Raw genomic sequence first — 20,792 nt, 5'->3', positions numbered from 1 at the left:
CTTTTTATTTTTTATTTTACCTTGGGTGAAAGAGAGGAGCGTGATTGTGATAGATGCACTTTGGAAACAAGAGGAAACACTTTGCTGATGCTCGGGAAAACACTGTCTAGGAATCTCCAAATAATAAGTTTGGCGGAGGGGAAAATGGATGCTAATGTTCCACATGGAAACGTTGATGATGATGATGAGCCCAGGAGAAGGTGGCATTAACCATTTTTGTCATATTCTATCTTAGAGAGGGTCGAGAGGATATCAGGCCAATTCACTGCAGATGCATAAAGATGAATGGGAGCGCTTCACAAATGTTTTATTTTATATTCTCCCCAGCATGAGGTAATATCTTCAAGAAGTGGCCCCCATGATGCGATTCCATTACGCTGTTGATTATTACGTAGTGAGGGCCTGATCATTGCCAGGTCCTCAGGAATATTCATCTCAATAAAGAGACACTAGCTTAGCTGTTTTTCCCCAGTGAATACATCAGAAAAAATAAAAGTCTCACCAAAGACTGAGTAGTGTGAAACTGTAACTGTGGTGTGAAATAGTATAAACGCTACACAGCAGAAAAACAACAACTTGATGTAAGATATTTAATTCTGTCACATAATAATAATAGTTATAACAGTCATAATAATAACAATTATAAATAGTTATTATTAAAAATAATATAATGTTAACAAAATATATACTTCTGTTTTTCTGTCTTTCCTGGTGCTGAATCTTAGGAGAAGAAAGGGAAAGACGCCAGAAAACACAGATATGGCCTGGATATGTCATTTAGCCTCAACCATGAGGCCTTAAACATGTGCATTTGCAATGAGCAAGTAGGGAAAATAACGAGGGCAACTCCCCGGCTCGACAAGTTGACGCAGGGGGAGGTACAGAACTAAGGCAGCCAACATGATCCCTGATTGAAAGACGCTCTTTACACCATTGTCTGGGGCCCATGGGCAGTAGGAGCAGCCTCTCTCTGTGGCAGCATGGAACAACAAACACTAGTGACATCATTGTCACGCGGGCGACCCCCCATTACCACAGAAGAGGACCACTGCGTGGAGTCCTTTGCTCTGCCTGCCTCTATCGTCCCCTACCCACTCTTATAATCAAACCACCTGCCCTTCCCCTGCCTCTGGAGCAAGCCCAGTACCCCAACACCTGACTCAGTACTTAATACCACACAAGGGATGCGTCAGTTTTCTGAATTCAGCGCAGATACACACTGGAACATAATTTTTGACTGTTGTATTATTGGTGATGCTCATGGGAGAGAATCTGCTTGTGCAGAAATTAAGTCATATATGTTAAAAACTGGCATGAAAATGGAAAAAGGAAACCAGAGAAAGTAATTTACTTTGGGTTCTATAAAATACACATTGAGAGATAGAGCAACAAAGCAGGACCACTTTAATGATCCATAACAGATTAGTTCATGTTGGAGGGGTAGGCCCCATCTACCACATTACTGCAATGGCCGCGGCTAAAGATACACTATTAAGCTTGGGTTTCAATTTCCATTTTATAATTTGGTATAGTGGTGGTCTAATTTATTTAGAATATTATTGCAAAGGTGCCTAGATAAGATAATTTTATTATATGGGTACCATATGTAAAAAATAACTAAGTAAGATAAAACATTGAAGAATAGCCTAATGGTAGTATAACATAATTAATAAAAAACACCTTGGCAAAAAAGTCACCTTGACTTAACTAGTGAGGTTTTTGCTTCGCAAGCATTTTTTATTATTCATTTTCATTCTTCCCTGCATTTATAACTTATATAAGCATCAGGAAGGGTTTGTTATGTGATGTTGGCCAAAGGGGAAGAATGTTTTTCTAACTAACAGAGTGTTGAAGTTTTGTTTTATGATGTCTTAAAGGCTCAATATTCCAACAAGACAGCTAAAATATGCCCTCTCTCCTGCAGAACAGATGTTGTGCCCCAAACAATTTCCTCTCCCTCATGTCCTTCTCACCCTGCATCGCAATACTGATTCACCAAGTCCTCTTGTTTGAGCTTATTTCTGTCCACTTCTCTCTACTTCAGCTTCTGTTTCATTGGCACTGTCTCCTGAAAAAGCATTGACATTCAATGTACTGTCTCTCATCCATTATTTACAGATTGATTGCGCAACCTTAAAAATGCCCTGAAAATAACTTTACAAGGACAAATACAAAACTTTGCTGTTAAAATGTTGAATTGGATGTGGAGGATTCAGTCCTTCACTAGTAATGATTTGATATCATATTCTTTAAAAAAGTTGATTCGGTTGTTTTAAAGGTGAGTGTGTAGGATTTAGTGGCGTCTAGCAGTGTGGTTGCAGATTGCAACCAACTGAATACTTAAATTTGCCATGACATGCCACCAGGTGTGGTGTGATTAGCCTTTACAAGCCGTATTGGAATGGTGCGTTCCGGGCAACCCGTAACTCGTGATTTCACGACTTCATACTCACGACTCACGACTTGTTAGCGTTCCAGGCAAGTCACGACTAACAAACTAACTAACAAACCTGCGGCTCTGTTTTGATGGTGTCCGCGCCAGCAAGCCAGATCTGCTCGCACAGGTGCAATGACTTTTATGGAAACCTCACTTCACTTACACGAGCAGAGCTTGGATTGCTGGTGCAAAGACGTTCTGCGCACGAAGATAACAAAAAAAAAACGTTAAACTTAACTGACAAATCGACATGGCCGTGCAGCATTTGTGTTTTTGTGCGAAACTTTGGGAAGCCATTGTTGTTTATGTTCGTGACGTCAAAAAACGAACTGGGAGTACATCGATCAGACACGAGTTCACGGGTCGTGAGTTACGAGTTTGACTGCCGTTCCAGAGCACTTTCAGAGGTAGAAGGTTGTGAAATCACGAGTTACGGGTTGCCTGGAACGCACCAGAAGTCTGCCCCATATGACATCATATGGGGCAGGAAGTGGGCGTGTCCACCTAGATGTGTGCTGGATATATCAGTCTATCAGCCGATCCAGTGGACCAGGGCCGGTTCTACACTGAATTGCGCCCCAGGCGAGACCCCCTCCGAGCGCCCTACTCCTGGTACGGAATTGCGGGCTTGCGTAATTGTTGGGGGATTGTCGGGGGGGGGGGGGGGATTGCGGGCTGGCGTGTTGACGGGAGGGGGGGGGGGGGGGTGCCGTAGGATGTTCATGTTTAATAGACATGTTTCATTTCGCTTCTTCTTCTAATTCTATGATTAGTGGGAATTAAGGGCGCCACTAGTGGGCGCCCCCAACACATTTTGGTGCCCTAGGCGATCGCCTAGGTCGCCTATGGCAATTGCCGGCCCTGCAGTGGACTGTAGCAAACGTTGCTCATCTATCCGTCACACATCTAGGTGGATACGCACACCTGTGATGTGTTAAGTCATGGCATTTCACGGCTTTAAACTCTGTTCAACCGTTGTTGAAAGGACTCCCTCTATCCCAGGTGTATAGACTGTAACTGTACATCTGTAAAGGAAACAAAACAAACAAATAACCCAAGATAAAAGCTAAATCACTTTATAAATGGTAAAAGGATCGACTGATATTCAAATTAAATATTTTTGAGACATATTTCAGCTTCTCATCTTCTTGTCATTACAAAATGCTCAGAATGTTGTGAACTTTGTGGAAGGCTACTTTTTAGAAGGGCCGTAATGAGCCTTAAGATAGGGAACGTCTCCCTCTGGTGGTTTATTTATGTTTTTTCCTTTTTGACTGAATAGTGCAGAGTATTGGAGTATAGCCTGGCCATTTTGACACCCATATATATTATCATATGATACAATATAATACCATACAATACCATTTTATATTATATTATAAATATAATATAACATGATATAGTGTGTGATTGTGTGTATATGTGTAGAAATGTGATGCCAATGTTGAAATGTCATCTCTGTTTCCTACAGTACTGAGTGTCCTATGGGTATTTGATTTTGGAGCACCTTCACAATTTCAATTTGACCCCAGCAAGAGCTGCCTGTCAGCGTTTCCACAGCCCCAAGCCTGAGGGATGTGACAAGGTCAAGACAAGTTCAACCAAAGGCCAAGTTTTAATTGCTTTGCTTTGCTTTTTATTTTCTTGAGTCGTTCTTGGGTTTTTCTCTCTCCTGGGAGAGGGGCATAGGTAAAGACTGATTAAGACCTTTTTTGACCTGAATTAAACATGGATATATAACCTCTTTTGAAGGGTTCCTTGCGTTTGTTCATCTTGTTAAAAACTGCTCAGGGGTGCCTAGTAATATTAGATCATGCATAAATAATAAGAGGAATCTGTCTGAAAGTTAAATAGTTAATTAAATTGGATGACAGTAGGGCTACCTCTTTTGGCATTTGATTCTGTGTGGTGAGAAGGAGACATAAGCTCTGTTCCTCCACATATTTTCATGTTGAAAGGTAATGTTCAACAAGCACAAGTGCCAAACCATGCGGTTTATCCTGCCATCTCCGTTTGACAGTTTTTCCAAATGCTGCAGACTAAAATAAAACGCCTCCAGCACCCATCCAAAATCCGCCAGGAGGTAAGAAAATGTTTTTGACAAGTCATGGTGTATGGAGACGTGACATGATGTGACGTGCCATTGAGATTGTGTTTGGTCGATTCTTGTTAAAACACTGACAGATTCTGAACGAATATTCCTTTTTTTTTGTGCAGTTGGATTTTTAAGAGATGGGGCATTGGAACATTATTAGGTACATTTTGAAGATTACTGGAATTGGTTAGAAGAGGGACCATACCAATTAATGAGCATACTTTAGAGAAAGTTCTCAGAGAGTCAGTGAGGAAACATTGAAGCTGTTAATTAAATATACTTATTTGAATGTCTCTCTCTCTCTCTCTCTCTCTCTCTCTCTCTCTAGAGAGAGAGAGAGAGAGAGAGAGATAGAGAGAGAGAGAGAGAGAGAGAGAGAGAGAGAGAGAGAGAGAGAGATGGATGATCGGTATACACACAAACCCACTGTCACTTTCAATACTATACTACTAAAATGTTCTGCCTTTAAACGATATTTTTCGTATAACTAGTCTTTAAAAAACGGTGAACTAATGAATATTGTAAAAAGTATATAGACCAATCACACCAGGGGAACGAGCTCACGTTGGCCGACGTCACTCTGTCAAAGACCTATCCAATCAGGAGAGTTGTATCATGTGTCAAATGTTATAGCGTAATCATGGCGCAGGAAAACCCGGAGAGTTCGCCAGCATTAAAGTTACATTTCGTGGCCTAGACATTTCTTTATTGTTAAACTAATATTCGTCCTAAATATCCTCCTGTTGTCGACGACGTGGGGATCGGTGAGTAGACAAGAGTGAGATGTTTGTCTTGTTTCAATCCGAAGTAGTCGAGGGATGCATCCATGCTGAGGGCCGATCACTTTATACCTTTATATACCTTTATATACATTAATATAGCTGTTATACATGCATATACATTTATATACGTTTACTTACATTTAAATATCTTTATATACCCTTTGTTTACGTTTATATACTTGGATACGTTTATATACATCTTTTTTAATACATATTTACTCTTCGTGGATACGTTTATAAACTCTTACTACTATCTAATGTAGACTAATTTTATTTTATATGTAGTCAGGGTACTATCTAATGTAGACTAATGGTAGTTTATATACTCTTAGTGTACTATCTTATGTAGACTAATGGATTTTATATACTTAGTTAATGTACTATCTAATGTAGACTAATGGTAGTTTAAATACTCTTAGTGTACTACATAATGTAGACTAAAGGTAGTTTATATACTCTTAGTTAGTGTACTATCTAATGTAGACTAATGGTAGTTTATACTCTTTCCCTGTCTAATTTAGATTAAAGGTCATTTACAGACGTTTATATATAAAGACTAATGGTAGTTATACCATTATAACACTATACCACACGTTTATATACTCATTTTCGTTTTGATCGTTGTATACACACGTTTGACACCTCTATTCAATGTGTTTCATGTGTTTATCAGTGTATTCAAAATTACATTTTCACAATTCCACTATCGCAGTCTTGACGTGCACAACTTTGTGTTTGGCCTTTACACTGGGTTGGGGCTGCTGCACCTATGGAAATTACATGTAAAAGTTTAAGATATCCTTGACTATTATTGGACAAAGCTTGGGTTATTGAAATCCCTTGCATGTGAAGTGGCACGGTCATTATTTATATTATTTATATAAAACCTCTGTGGCAAAAGTGGGACTTTAGCCTGCTGCCAGCGCCTTAACACTTCAAGCACGTACACACCTCTACCTAGCCTACTGCCAGCTCCTTTCTCCTACAACATATACTATCCTAGCCTACTGCAGGCTCCTTTCCCTTAAAACACTAACACATATGCTATCCTATCCTACTGCCAGCTCTTTTCACCCTACAACACTAACACATATACTATCCTATCCTACTGCCAGCTCCTTTACCCATACAGCACTAACACATATACTATCCTATCCTACTGCAAGCTCCTTTTCCCTACAACACTAACACACATGCACACATCTATCCTAGCCTACTGCAAGCTCCTTTACCCTACACCACTAACCATATCCTACTGCCAGCTCCTTTCCCCTACAACACTAACACATATACTAGCCTATCCTACTGCAGGCTCCTTTCCCCTGCTACAACACTAGCACACATGCACACCTCTATCCTAGCCGGCTAATGCTTGGTTTTGGAGGCCTCCCATCAACCCCCTTCAGAAGGAATGTGATGAGTGGAGCAGCCTGGCTTGCCTTTTTAGGGCCAAGCCTTAAAAGCCTTTGTAGTACCGGAGCATGGTTTAAGACCACTGCACTCCCATGGTCTCCTCCGCTCTATGCAGACGAGAACCAGAGAGACAGAGGGAGAGAGAGAGAGAGAGAGAGAGAGGGGGGGGGGGGGGGGGAGCGATATACTAACCGTTTATCAACTGTAGAAACACTGATATAATTTTTTCAGTAATAACAATGAGATGTGAAATGCAGAAGATGAGAATTGCTAATACTTTTGGTGATAAGCTATAAGCTAAATTATGCATAGTATTAAGGTTACATGATCATTCAGCTAGAGGGCAATACCTGTTGTTTTGTTACACAGCATCACATTGTTTGCTCACAAAATAAACGTAAGATGCATATCTCTGGTGGGACATGTATGTCATTGATCTATGGGCTTAATTAACAACCAAGCCCTCTATAGATCATACATGGTTGTGACTTGGAGTGGATCTAGGGTTTAGTTTAGAACTAAGTCCTAGATCCTCTGTGGTTGTGACTTGGATCTAGGGTTTAGTTTAGAACTAAGCCCTAGATCCTGTGTGGTGGTGACCTGGATCTAGGGTTTAGTTTAGAGCTAAACCCTAGATCCTGTGTGGTGGTGACTTGGATCTAGGGTTTAGTTTAGAACTAAGCCCTATATCCTATGTGGTGGTGACTCTGCATGGATCAAGGGGTTAGTCTAGATTAGGGGTGTAACAATACACTAAAGTCCCGGTTCGGTACGTACCTCGGTTTTTAAGTCACGGTTCGGTATGTTTTTCGGTAGGCCTACAGCAGTTTTTATTATTTTATTAAAACACAATAAATTCCAGGACTTATTTCCATTGTGGTCCTCAACACAAAACATCAGGACAAGACAAGACACTAACAGAGTGTTTTTTTTTTTTTTTTCGGTACGTACCGAAATGAAACGTGCATCGAACCGTTAGACCCATACCAAAATATTTTGGTTTGAATACACGTATCGTTACACCCCTAGTCTAGATTCATTGTTTTTGTTGTTTGTATTGAAGTCATAATCTTAAGGAGATGTTATATTATATTAAGCCTCTATAAGGGGTGGTACGTCACATGGCTTGCTCTCTAGTTGCCTTTTAACTTCTAAACTAAGCCATACAACTTGTGTCTTTTTAATGTGGCTTCCCCCCAGCAGTTGCACAACCATGGATGGCTAACTGTAAAGAATCTGTTTCCCATTATAGGTGCTTGACTACCTCATCCAGACATTTATAGACAATTACCATTGAGCATTTCTTGAGAGTTGGCCTAAAACTAAACTAAGAGCAGTGTCTAAACGCTCTTACTCCCTCTATGTGGGGTGTGGGGTCCTCACCATCACCCAAGGTCATGACATAAGTTCACTTCCCGGAGAGGCGGCTGCTGCTGTTACTGTACGTGGCGGACCAGGGGGGGGTGGGGCAGTGATGGGATGGGGCGGGGGGATCTGTTGGCCCTGATTCCTCATCCTCTCTCCTCCCGCTCTGAGTGTATAAAGTTTCTGTGGGCTATTCTTGGCCCGGACCCGGTAAACACACTGAAAGGTTGCTCAATGCGCCCGCTGGTTGTTTGTGTACTGGCACAAAAGTGATTTGAACATTACGGGACTGACGCTTTTGACGATGAGGTTAACTATAGCGTCAACAGAGCCTGAAGATAGGGAAGTCGAACATGGTCTGTGAACGGGACTGGGCTGACTTTCTTCAAAAGGAAGTGATCCTAAGACTAAAATGTTAAGGGCACACAAAGACGAGTGCTCGTTTTAATGGAGGGGTTGGCCTTTTGTTCATCATTCAAGTCAGAGTGTAAACAATAAGAAATTCTGTAATAATATAAGTGAATCACCAAATATGGTTGTTTAACTTGAATCCCCTGAAATTGTATTTCGCAGTTGTGTAAATAGTAAAAAAAAAAAAAGTGGAAGCAAAGCAATGCAAGCAAAATGGGCTTAGCAGCCAGCCATAGAGCCCTGGCTGTCTGTCGGTCCAGCAACACAAGTACAAAGAAGGAAAGGAAAGAACAATATGTGGGGAATAAGTACATCATCACCACAGAGGGAAAGTCAGTAATCATCCCAAAAAAAACAAAAAGGAAGCAACACGGTCAACAGAAGCTAGAGGAGGCCACTCTGTACGTTTCAACCACTAGATGTCTACACGCAAGAGGGAAAACCGCAGCTGAGTCACTAGGACAGGGAGGCCTGGTCTGGAGCCCGGACCGTACGCTGATGCGTCACAGAGCCTGCAGTGTGTGCGCCGTGCGGCTGCCGTCTGAACCCTGTGTGGAATGCGTGTGTCCAGGCTCTCACTCACTGGTGTTCTGCCCCGTGGAACACTGGAGAGGAGGAGGCCTAGAGAGAGCAGGACAACCTTTGGGTCAATCTCCCTGTAAAGAGACGCCTGTGTATTTTAGGAAGGAATGATCATCCCTAAATCCCTAGGCAGCTAGGAGTGTGTGTGTTGAGAACCTCTACTGTTCCGCAAGAGGCAGGGCACACTCTTGGTGGGTTTTGTGTGCAACGGTAACGTTTTAATGGTGGAAGGTTATTATCATGGTGTTGAATGCAAAAATTCTTGACAAAAATTCCAACCCGATTTTATAGACTCCAATAACTCTTAAACTAAACTCTTAATACTGCTGAACTAAGCAGCAGGTGCAGCAGTAGTTATACACGGCTATAGAACTCCTGTCTGAGCTCACGTACGGCAATTCCAATTATCTTTGTCTTTTACCTTTCAGCACAGTGTGTGATCTTCCATTACACGTTTTATTATCACATTCACACAAAAAAAACGGTGTAAACCACAAATGCACGTCTGCTTTCCTAGCTCATTATGTTGTAATTGAATGGACCCAAGGCAAAATAACTTACTAATTTGCCGCTATGAGCCTATTCAACACTCTTAATCATTTTCTAGGAAAATTAAAAGACAAGCCAGAATAGGTTCTCTCATGAATCCTGTACTCTTGTACGACAAGCATAGAAAACAAGACATGCTCTATGTCTCCATATAATCAACTTGTTTGGTTTGTTCTCCTTAGATGATTAGTGGACTATTATGACAGGGGGCTATGTGTTTTTGTCCTGGCTCAGCTGGCACTGGTCCTGTTAGAGACTTGCTCTGGTTGGGGGATAGTTGGAGTGTGGGTGTGTTCCCCCTCCCCCCTGCCTGGATATGGACACTGCTGCTGTATTTATAGCTCCTGAGCAAAGGCACACGCACTACTTTTCAAACCCGGCTAAGGAGCTAGTCATACACGCCGACAAAGCAACTGGCTGTTGAATGTTCTAGAAACTGGACAGTTTTTACTCTGGAACCGGCCTGTGAGGGCCCCTCAGGTAGGAGTTACACTTAGTTTAGTTGGTTAGTTAGGTAGTTGTATTAGTTTAATATTAGTGTACTTGTTTCTTCTAGTCCTTTCAACAATGTCTCGTCAGTGTCTGTCTTGTTTTGATTTCTCAACTACCCGAAGCTATGTTAATATGTTAATTTTGAAAATAAACAATCTCAAAATATGAATATATGAAAAAAAATATGTCCATATAAATGTAAATCTCACAATAGTTCCTGATAAATCAAAGTTCAGTTTTGTGGTAATTCCTGATTGTCATTGTGTCTGCGCAACAGCTAACCTTTAAGTGTTCGCTTCTGAAGAAGAGCGCCCTGTCTCTCATCATGCTATATATAAAGACTTGTTCCAACGGTGGACTAACTTGTGCAACCTCTGTACCTACCCCTAGATGTCAAGTCGAGTACTCTGAACACCCCCAGCTGAGAACGCTACACCCAACCCGGGGATCAGAGATGGAGAAGCCCGCACTGCAGACGCAGCCGTCCATGCTGCCCTTCTTCGACACGGCACACGCCTTCAACCTCCTGCGGGGGATCCACGAGCTGCGCGCCGAGCGCAAGTTCTTCGACGTCACCCTGAGCGCCGAGGGCCAGGACTTCCACTGCCACCGCACGGTGCTGGCCGCCGCCAGCACCTACTTCCGGGCCATGTTCACCGGCACGCTGCGGGAGAGCGCCATGGACCGCGTGGTCCTGCACGAGGTGTCGGCCGAGCTGCTGGGCCTGCTGGTGGACTTCTGCTACACGGGCCGCGTCACCGTCACCCAGGACAACGTGGACCTGCTGCTGAAGACGGCCGACCTCTTCCAGTTCCCCTCGGTCAAGGAGGCCTGCTGCGCCTTCCTGGAGCAGCGGCTGGACGTCTCCAACTGCCTGGAGATCCAGGACTTTGCCGAGGCGTACGCCTGCCGAGACCTGGCGGCCAGCGCCCGGCGCTACGTCCTCAAGAACATCATGGACCTGGCCAAGGGCACGGACTTTGAGAAGCTGACCTGGAAGCGCCTGCTGGAGATCGTGTCGGACGACGAGCTGTGCGTGGACAAGGAGGAGACGGCCTACCAGATCGCCACGCGCTGGGTGAAGGCGGACCTCAAGCGGCGGCTGCACTACTGGCCCGAGCTGCTGCAGCAGGTGCGGCTGCCGTTCGTGCGGCGCTTCTTCCTGCTGGCGCACGTGGAGAGCGACCCGCTGGTCTACCTGTCGCCCACCTGCCTGCGCATGGTCAGCGAGGCGCGCAGCTTCCAGTCCAGCGAGTACGACCGCCACGACCGGCCCTGCAACCGCATGCGCCCGCGCTCCTCCACGGGCCTGGCGGAGATCCTGGTGGTGGTGGGCGGCTGCGACCAGGACTGCGACGAGCTGGTCACCGTGGACTGCTTCAACCCCCAGACGGGGCAGTGGCGCTACCTGGCCGAGTTCCCCGACCACCTGGGCGGCGGCTACAGCATAGCGGCCTTGGGGAACGACATGTATGTCACAGGTGAGTGGACGGCCTGTTGGGAGTTGGGAGTGGGTTCTGGTTCGTCTTCACGCTGAGCTAGCTGGTTTCACTTATTGTAAGGTTCTGCTTGTTAGGACATCCAGGTAGTTCTGCAGTTCCCTCTAAATGGAGGACAGGTGGAGTCAGAAGTTCAGCCTGTCAGGGCTTTGAATGCTCCTCTCTTTTGAACTCTGTCATGACAGGAGATAGTTGTTTTTTTATTTTTTATTTACTCTACCAGAGAGAATCAATGGTGTCCTGACTTTTTGTCCTGACCTCCTCCTCCGGCTCCTCTCATCTTACAATATGGCTCGTCTAGTGCGTATAAATAAACTACACTCACTCAACTACACCGCCAGCTTGCTGTATGCAATGTGGGAAGAGGAAACTGACACAAGACACTTTGTCCTCTCTGCGCTGCATTGGCGGATTAAACCACCAGAGGCCTTCCTCATCATCATCCTCATCCTCAATGAGTTTCCATGAAGGCCACATGAGGACCCATGTCCACCATGGGCCATGGCCACAACAGAAGAAGTATACTTATGACCTAATCTCCCTCTGTGTTAACACGCAGGCTCACTGTGGGACAATTACAATATATTCTGCTCAGTAGAGGTTTTTCCAATATCTTTCCCTGGCCCAGCTAATGTTTAAGGGACCGATACGAGGATGGTGCTCTGAGGCTCCACATTTAAACAAGAGATAAAGAAGATAGATTGCTGCAACCATAAGTCTCTGAAGGCAAACTGGATTAACTAGACACCCAGCCTGCAGCGTGGAGCCCTATTATTTGAACCCATCGTTTATCATTATGTCAAGCGACCAAGCGGTGAACAAACGGGACAGATGCACCGCATGGAACGTCGATGAAACCGTTTACAACCGGTGGGTTTTTATCTCTTCACCTCTTTCCTAGGTGGCTCTGACGGCTCCCGCCTCTACGACGGCGTGTGGCGCTACAAGTCGAGCGTGAACGAGTGGACGGAGGTGTCGCCCATGCTGAAGCCCCGCGAGTACCACAGCTCCTGCGTGGTGAAGGGCCAGCTGTACGTGGTGGCGTCGGACAGCACCGAGCGCTACGACCACGCGCTGGACTGCTGGGAGGCCCTGCCGCCCATGCTGCACCCCATGGACAACTGCTCCACCACCACCTGCAACGGGCGCCTGTACGCCATCGGCTCGCTGACGCCCGAGGACACCATGGCCATCCAGGGCTACGACGGCGAGGCCAACCGCTGGTCGCTGGTCAGCGCCGGGCAGCTGCCCCCCTGGTCCTTCGCCCCCAAGACGGCCACGCTGGACGGCCTCATCTACTTCATCAGGTGAGGAGAGCTGTGGCCGCGGTGGTCACACCCCCCCTGCGACTGGGGACACGCCCCCTTCTGGTGACACCGGGAGAGTGATACATAACAACAAAAAGGCGTTCATAGTGGAATGTGGAGCCTACTTCCGTGATCTAATCAGTTGTATTTTGCATGTAAAATAGGATGTTAGCATGGTGGCAAAGATGTCAATATGGGAGTTTTAGTGGAAGTTAAATAGATTTCATTTTGATGTAAAATGCTCAATACATTTTTTTGATAGGCATATTATGACCTACCAATGTAAAAAGGTATATTTTTGTTAAATGTTGTATTTTCAAATGTGTGTTTTATCCATATGGGAGTTTTAGTGGAAGTTAAATAGATTTAATTTTGATGTAAAATGCTCAATACATTTTTTTGATAGGCATATTATGACCTACCAATGTAAAAAGGTATATTTTTGTTAAATGTTGTATTTTCAAATGTGTGTTTTATCCATATGGGAGTTTTAGTGGAAGTTAAATAGATTTCATTTTGATGTAAAATGCTCAATACATTTTTTTGATAGGCATATTATGACCTACCAATGTAAAAAGGTATATTTTTGTTAAATGTTGTATTTTCAAATGTGTGTTTTATCCATATGGGAGTTTTAGTGGAAGTTAAATAGATTTTATTTTGATGTAAAATGCTCAATACATTTTTTTGATAGGCATATTATGACCTACCAATGTAAAAAGGTATATTTTTGTTAAATGTTGTATTTTCAAATGTGTGTTTTATCCAGGGATGACTCTGCTGAGGTGGATGTTTTCAATCCAAAAAAGAACGAATGGGACAAGATCAGCCCAATGAACCAGGTATCAATGTTGATATTATTGTCTCTCCTTAATCAGGTTAATCTGAAATGTCCTCTCATGTTATGACACAGCTTCTGACCAAAACAATATATTTCTTAGGTGCAATCTTTTATATCTATTGAATGATAAATAGCTTACTGTCTCTAGCCCATTTTTATCATTGCTAAATGTGACCTTTTTCTTTGTCAGAGAACAACACCTTTGATATATTATTATTCGGATATCGAATAGGAAAATCAATCATTCAAAATCTTGCTGTACTCTTTCCCTTCCAGGTGCACGTCGGTGGCAGCGTGGCGGTACTGGGCGGGAAGCTGTATGTGTCGGGCGGCTACGACAACACCTTCGAGCTGTCGGACGTGGTGGAGGCCTACGACCCGGCCACCCGCAGCTGGGTCATCGCCGGCCGCATGCCCCAGCCCACTTTCTGGCACGGCAGCGTCAGCATCTTCCGCCAGTTCATGCCCCTGGTGGCCAGCACCTTCGAAGCCGCAGAGATCCCCGACTCCAACGCGGTCCGCCTGCACCGACAACACAACCGTCAGCAGGCACTGCTCAACCTCCACAACAATCTCAACCAGAACCAGAACCACGATGTGAACCCGGCACGCTGAGGCGTGGAGGCCACACTGAGTACTCTCTCTTTCTCTCCCTCCAGCCTATTGGAGAGACCTGTTGGTTTAACTGTAAATTCACCTCCTGGTCATGTGGAAGCTGTACGAGAAGCAGAAGAAGAAGAAGAAGAAGAAGAAGAAGCACTTTGGTACTATGAAGGATTTCCCATCTGACTTCCTCGCGGTCGGCCAGCCTGTTATTCTGCCATCGCTGATCAGCACTCATGGTTATGAGTAGGTCTGGTGGACTAAAGGATTTGACAGACCCAGTTAGATGTTTCCAGGACATCCCTGACCGTTTTTTGGATAGTGGTTGATTTTTTTGCCAGTTCAAATCAAAATGTAGCACGATTGTGGTCGAGAATCCGTTGAGAATCAATAATATCCCCGACACCCACTAACATTCCTAAAGCTTAAGTCCCGACCTTTTGTTAGCTAGCTAACCACACGGACACGCAAGGGTCTGCTTGGTGCGCTGTGGGGGCTGATTCACAGAATGTCACGTGTACAATAATGTGTGTACAATAATCCCAGGTCCACGTATTCTAACTCCTGATTATTAATTAGACTCAACAACAGCTCCCATCTCTGTAGTCAAGTGTTGCACCTTTTAAGCTGTTTACAATCTGCTGAGTTTCAATTGCAATGCACCACTTTTATTTTATTATTTTTGTCACAGATGAAACCTAAAAAAACCAAACCTCTTTAGCTTGTTGAAAAATGTAAACAAAACAAGAGACATTTTCTTGATGCGAAGTGGTCTAAATCTGACAGGTTTCCCAATTAAAAATAATTGTTCACTCTGATTGTTCACTGATCCTAGGCAGAGATATTTCTGGGTTCCAGTACATAATAATGTGCATGGAAAAGTATATTTTTGAATTTTTTCTTTTTTATATATATTTATGCTTTTGTATTGTTGTATTAGTTGTAACCCAGCAGTGGTTTGTGGTGGTGGATCTTCAAACACAACTGGAAGTGCTACAAATCTCTGATTTGTTTATGTAAAATAGTCTTTGAAGTAAAACTTTTCTTCATAGGTTACGTGGTTTTCATACATATATTAGTATTGTTGAAGTTATTTTCTTATATATATCCTACGTTGCCTGAATGTAATATGTTTGTGTGACATTGATGTTCTGAATGGTAGCAGAAATAAAACCCTGTCTGTAGTATACTGCTTCATGTCTGTTTTGCTGCTTTTGACAGTCAAGCTACACTAATCTAATTCATGGTCTGCGGTGAACCAGACAAGGTTAAATGAGCCAATACTTAAGTTTTATTAGATCAAAACTAAGTTACAGCATGTTGTGCTCCAGGATGATCAGTTTTTGTATGGTGAGGTCACTGATCTTGACCAATCATTTTATTGCAACCGATAAGATCTATTCTATTTCCACTTCCTTCAAATTTGCACCCTATGCTACTCCTTTGTCTTTTAATACCAATGTGGTTTATGTTTTCTTCAACTTAGAGACATTTACTCCCATACTAGGCATGTCAACACCCAAATATCAAAGATTAGATTCATTGTTTCAACTCTAGTTTATGCTGACACATGCTCATACAAAATGCTTTTCAACCACACTTTTAAGGAAGGTTAGGATGTTAGACAGATCATTCCCTTGAGGCTGTACATGGATCATGATCGTATCAGTCTTTATGTCTCCTTCAGCTCTCGCTCTGGTACTGCTAGGTTCTTCGCCATCTGCTACAACACCACCACCGTGGTGTACGAGCCTGGCTCCAGCTGAGTCTGCTGCAAGACCCCCGATACAGGGACGATGTTCCCCGGGCCCCTGTCCCCTCCCCCCAGGGCCTTATTGGACGCCCCATCCTCCATCACCACCAGATCGGCCGCCTGCATCACCACGGGCACAAGGCCGTCCGGATCCAGGCCCGGGTCCGACAGGGTCAACTGCTGGCTGGGATCCTCCGGGATCGGCAGGGCCAGGCGGAGTGGGTCCTGCGTGGTGCTCAGCGTCGATGCCTTGGGGGGCTGCGTGGCTTCTCCTTCGGCCTGGCCCTCTATGATGAGGTTCCTCAGCTTCCTTTGTTTGGGGTTGTAGTTCTCCATGCGTTTGTGGATGAGACTGTGACGTCGCAAGTGAGCCTTACGTAAAGGAAAGTACATGAGAGGGTGTCAAGTCGTGTGGCCATCGGGGACGCTGGTGCGTTGTAGGTTTTCAAATGGCCTTTACCTACCTGTCGGGTGAACTTGTAGCCACAGTCGACACACTCAAACTTCCTCACTCCCTTGTGGCGCCGCAGGTGAACTCGCAGTTGTTCCAAGGCTAGAAAGTGTCAAGACATACATTCCATTTTAATAGAATGGAATGATAATTGGCATGAAAAAATATGTATAACAGACTGAAATACATAACAGAACATTATAATAACAGGTCATATTTTGTGTGGAATTCCTGACCTTTAAAGGTTTTGCCACATATGTGACAACAGTGAGGCCGCCCCTCCTGGTGCTTGCTGGCGATGTGGCGAACAAGCGGGCCTTTCTCCGTGAAGCGCTGCTCGCAGAACTCACAGCTGAAGGGGCGTTCCCCCGTGTGGGTCCGGTTGTGCTTGTCTAGACTGGCTAATATCACAAAAACACACAGAAAGTGATGAATACATGTTTTATATTGGGAAAAATGTGTTGTTGCTGTACAGGGATCGTTGTGAGGCAAGATCTCTGTTGGGGTTGCGTCTATAACTAATCTGTATGGGATCACCATAGGTAACCATAATACCTCAATAATACATCATATATGTTTGAAGAATAAAGACACAACTCTATTTATCTACCAACAAAGCTTGGAGATCAAGCTTTCAAGAATAATCTGTAGAGATGGGAGACATTTTCAAACAGAAGACGTTTTTTTGGGTGGGCGGTTAAAAGTCTTTGATATTGAGAGGCCAGTCCTAACCTTGTGTCCTGAAGGTCTTGCCACAGAGATGGCACTGATACGGCCGTTCACCAGTGTGCACGCGCAAATGCATGCTCAGGTTGGTCTTCTGGGTGAACGCGTGGCCACAGAAGTTACACACGAACGGCCGCTCGTTTCTGCAATGCAGCAATGATACGCTTATCAACATGGTGTGAGCCAGAGGCCCGACATCGACATGCAAAGAATGAAATGCAACATTTACATATCATTGTTTTGTAATCTGTCAAAATGATAATAAAATCAACAATAAAAATCCAAAATATCACCTGAAGTGACAGCAAGTTTCATGAAAGATTCATTGAGTGCGGTCTGTGATTCCCAACCTGTGAATAGCTTTGATGTGCATCTGCAGCCCGTTCCTGCTGGAGGCACGGTGAGCGCACTCCTCGCACACAAAGGGCTTCTCCCCCCGGTGCTTTGCGGCCTCGTGCACGCGCAGCTCCGTGCGCGTCAGGAAGCCCTTGGTGCACTGGGAGCACTGGGAGAATATTCATAGGACACGGTCAAAACAGCGTTTCATCTCAGAGTTATCTCCATCTCAGGGAAATCACCGGAATACAAAATGCAAGGTTATTATTCTAGTGTGAATAATAAAGGGAAACGTTTGTAAACAAGCTACATGTGGAGTGTAACTTACTGCGTGCGGTTTAGGAAAGCCGTGGATCTTGATCATGTGCATTGTCAGATCCCTCTTTTGCATAAACTGTTCAGGGCATGATGTACACTGGAATGGATGTGCAGAATATGCAGATTTAGTTGGAATCAGGTACCAAAGGTTTGGTAGTTTTATTGAATATAAAAGTATTATTATTATTAATAGTATTATTATTATATTATAAAATATAATTAATGATCACTGATCACTGATATAATAATCAATAGGTGTTGATACCTTATTGGGCATGTCTCCTGTGTGGGAGATCATGTGTAAACGCAACTCCTGTTTTCTCTTGAACACCGAAGAGCATATTGTGCAAGAAAATGTCTGCAAAAGATAAAACAAGGATAAAACTTTAACCCTACACAACCCTAATATATACAATATGCAATTTTGTTTAAAGCTTAAAGGAGCTCTACATTTTAAAGTGTACACAAATCCATTGAGATGGATTAAATATGTATGCACTATGATACACTAAAACATACAGACATATACACACACAAAACGGGCACATTCACTGAATGGCTCAGAAGCACAGATGCATTCACTTAATATTGAGTTGTTTTGCATTTGTGTAAAAGAGAGGAAGACAGCGGGCCAATGAGATGAAATCATCTATCCTGTTTCAGATTTCAGCTTGAAAATCTTTTTCTTCTTCCAAATTTTGACTTGCAAATCTTCAGCATGTGGTCACTCACCACCACTTTGGAACAGTTTCTGGCCTCGTGTTCCAGAAGGTTCTCTTTCCTGAAGTACCGCTTCCCACACTTACTGCACACAAAGGGCTTTTCCCCCGTGTGCCTCCTGCAAACCAGACAGAGTCAAATCAACACCGAACAAATCAAATCCAAACGCAGATGACCGATCCTTGACCCCGACCCTGTACCTGTTGTGAACCTTGAGGTAGTATTTACTGCGGAAGGTCTTGTTGCAAACGGGACACTGCACGGACGCCTTTTTGGGGTCGGCCTCTGTGGCCTCACCGTTTTCCTTCTTCTCAGGCTTCCGGGGGACTTTACTCCTTCGACTTGACACCGACACCGGGCTAGGCTCGGCGACGGGGACGTATTCCTCGTCCGAGTCTTCGTCGACCGCATCGAACCCGCCGTCCCCGTCCTCCGCCTCCTGATGGAGGCCGTGACCCGGCGTGTCTGTGAAGTCCATCTGGACCTCCTCCATCTGAATCAAGCAAACACAACGTTCACATCAGCGGCATCCACGGCAAACTCGCTGATGATTGACTGAAGGTGTCACAACAGCGACGTGAACCTGATGTGACCTACCTGTGCTTCTCTGCCCGAATGCACAGGAGTCAGGTTGATCGGAGCACTGTGATTGGTCGTCTCCACCGGGACGTGCGGGGCACCTGTGCTGCCGCGCGGTGGAGGTTCACATGTCTCCCCTGGCAGGCGACGAGGGCACTTGACCTTGCGTCCCGAGCGTGTGATGGCGGTGACCTTTGTGGTCACAGTGTCATTGGGGATGGAACTGGATGAATCTGCACTGGGCTCATAAGCGCCCGTTTCTTCATTGAGTGAATAGGGCTGTATCGTTTCCCTGGCCTTCTTAGGTCTTCCTCGTTTGCGCTTCACTGGCACGGGCTCTCTTAAGCTTTCACTAAAGGACTGACACAGTGCAAGTGCTTGTGGCACACACAGGCAGACCGCAGCACACTGCACATTCTCCAGGTTCAAGGCGTCCAACTTTAGCTCTCCCGTGTATACAAAATTGAGCAGGAGCTCCAGCCCGTCGTTAGGGCACCCGTTAAGACGGACCTCCATGCTGGGGCTGTCGTCGTCTTGAAAGAGATCACTGCAACAGGCGAGGACGTTGCGGTGGGCCATGTACACGACCCCATCGCCAACGTCCAGGGCGGCGTCGCAAAACTGCCCTAGCGTCCTCTGCTGGTTTAATAAGGAAAGTACATTGTGCGCATGGTTGCTGTCTTGCGGAAACATTTTTCGCAGTTCAGATGGCTGTTAGAATGCACATCGTGTGCCTTTGAATGAAAACTGGAAAATATAAATGTATATTTCAGTAGGCGTTATAATTAGAACATTAACAAACAAAAAGTACAGAAGTAAAATAACAATATTAAGTAAAGATGTGGGTATATTTAAAACGACTCAGTGTGTAGTGTCATTTGAATCGAGTAGTATAATTCGATATTGTATTAAACACTATGACCTGCCTATATTATACTTTAAGGTTAAACAATTTAGCCTGTTAAGGGACGTCCAATTTTCCCCATATGCAAATGTAGTAATCTACTCGCTTTGGAGCAGTTCTCAATGCAATGTATATGTCCTGACACAATTACTATGTGTAAAATGTATAATGTAAACATTACAATGCTCGTCCAGCCAGCCTATCTCTGCTGGGTCTTAAATTGTTGCAAACCCCTGCGCTGGGCTCGACGTTATGTCCCACCGCATATGTTTAAAGACACTCCCTTAACGAGCTCTTCATTGGGCTGTCTCAGTACAGACTTTAACGGTAGTCTTATTTAGATCACAAATGGTATTAACTTTTTAAGAACGTGATTGATCTTCAAATGATTAGCAAATAAATAAACAAAGTAGCTAACGTTATGCTACATGTGTACCTTGTTTCGGGTAGGCCCTTCAATTTTTGAAAGGAAGTGGATGTGACGCCGTTCACTAACAAACTCTGTGAAATGTTTTCCACAAGAATAGCTTTTTCTTTTGTAATATTAATACTTTCACTCAGATTTAATACATATGCTCTAGTAAAATCGTCGGAGTTTTTTTTTATTTTGTATTCCTTCAATAAAACAC

The 20,792-nt window shown here is 44.2% G+C and overlaps 2 protein-coding genes across 3 annotated transcripts; one reads left to right on the top strand and one right to left on the bottom strand.

Annotated features, from left to right (window-relative positions):
- Window positions 1-5,163: 5,163 nt before the first annotated feature.
- Window positions 5,164-15,563, top strand: klhl21 (kelch-like family member 21). Of its 2 annotated transcripts, none has more exons than XM_084480179.1 (5): window positions 5,164-5,296; window positions 10,517-11,607; window positions 12,527-12,932; window positions 13,702-13,774; window positions 14,050-15,563. In XM_084480179.1, the coding sequence occupies exons 2-5, from the start codon at window positions 10,581-10,583 to the stop codon at window positions 14,386-14,388; spliced, it is 1,845 nt and encodes a 614-aa protein (XP_084336305.1). In that variant the 5' UTR covers window positions 5,164-5,296; window positions 10,517-10,580; the 3' UTR covers window positions 14,389-15,563. The 2 variants fall into 2 exon arrangements, with proteins under 2 accessions (XP_084336305.1, XP_084336304.1); XM_084480178.1 differs by lacking the exon at window positions 5,164-5,296 and adding an exon at window positions 10,003-10,114.
- Window positions 15,564-15,641: 78 nt separating this feature from the next.
- zbtb48 (zinc finger and BTB domain containing 48) lies at window positions 15,642-20,773 on the bottom strand. The gene is made up of 11 exons (XM_084480177.1): window positions 20,600-20,773; window positions 19,278-20,006; window positions 18,881-19,173; window positions 18,693-18,798; window positions 18,226-18,318; window positions 17,971-18,057; window positions 17,657-17,811; window positions 17,313-17,449; window positions 16,817-16,981; window positions 16,594-16,682; window positions 15,642-16,501 (listed from the first exon to the last, which is right to left on the bottom strand). The coding sequence occupies exons 2-11, from the start codon at window positions 19,950-19,952 to the stop codon at window positions 16,100-16,102; spliced, it is 2,202 nt and encodes a 733-aa protein (XP_084336303.1). The 5' UTR covers window positions 19,953-20,006; window positions 20,600-20,773; the 3' UTR covers window positions 15,642-16,099.
- Between the last annotated feature and the right edge of the window lie 19 nt (window positions 20,774-20,792).

Source organism: Micromesistius poutassou (assembly GCF_964030765.1).
Source record: "Micromesistius poutassou genome assembly, chromosome: 15".
Taxonomy (NCBI): Eukaryota; Metazoa; Chordata; class Actinopteri; order Gadiformes; family Gadidae; genus Micromesistius; species Micromesistius poutassou.
Note: the sequence above shows the minus strand (reverse complement) of the source record. Positions and strands in the feature narration are given on the sequence as shown.

Coding starts and splice junctions, on each gene's coding strand:
- klhl21 (XM_084480179.1), top strand. CDS start 10,581: ATGGAGAAGCCCGCACTGCAGACGCAGCCGTCCATGCTGCCCTTCTTC. Junction 11,608..12,526: donor GAACGACATGTATGTCACAG/GTGAGTGGACGG, acceptor CCTCTTTCCTAG/GTGGCTCTGACGGCTCCCGC. Junction 13,775..14,049: donor AGATCAGCCCAATGAACCAG/GTATCAATGTTG, acceptor TTTCCCTTCCAG/GTGCACGTCGGTGGCAGCGT.
- zbtb48 (XM_084480177.1), bottom strand. CDS start 19,952: ATGTTTCCGCAAGACAGCAACCATGCGCACAATGTACTTTCCTTATTA. Junction 18,319..18,692: donor GAAACTGTTCCAAAGTGGTG/GTGAGTGACCAC, acceptor TATCTTTTGCAG/ACATTTTCTTGCACAATATG. Junction 16,683..16,816: donor ATGTGGCAAAACCTTTAAAG/GTCAGGAATTCC, acceptor GACACTTTCTAG/CCTTGGAACAACTGCGAGTT.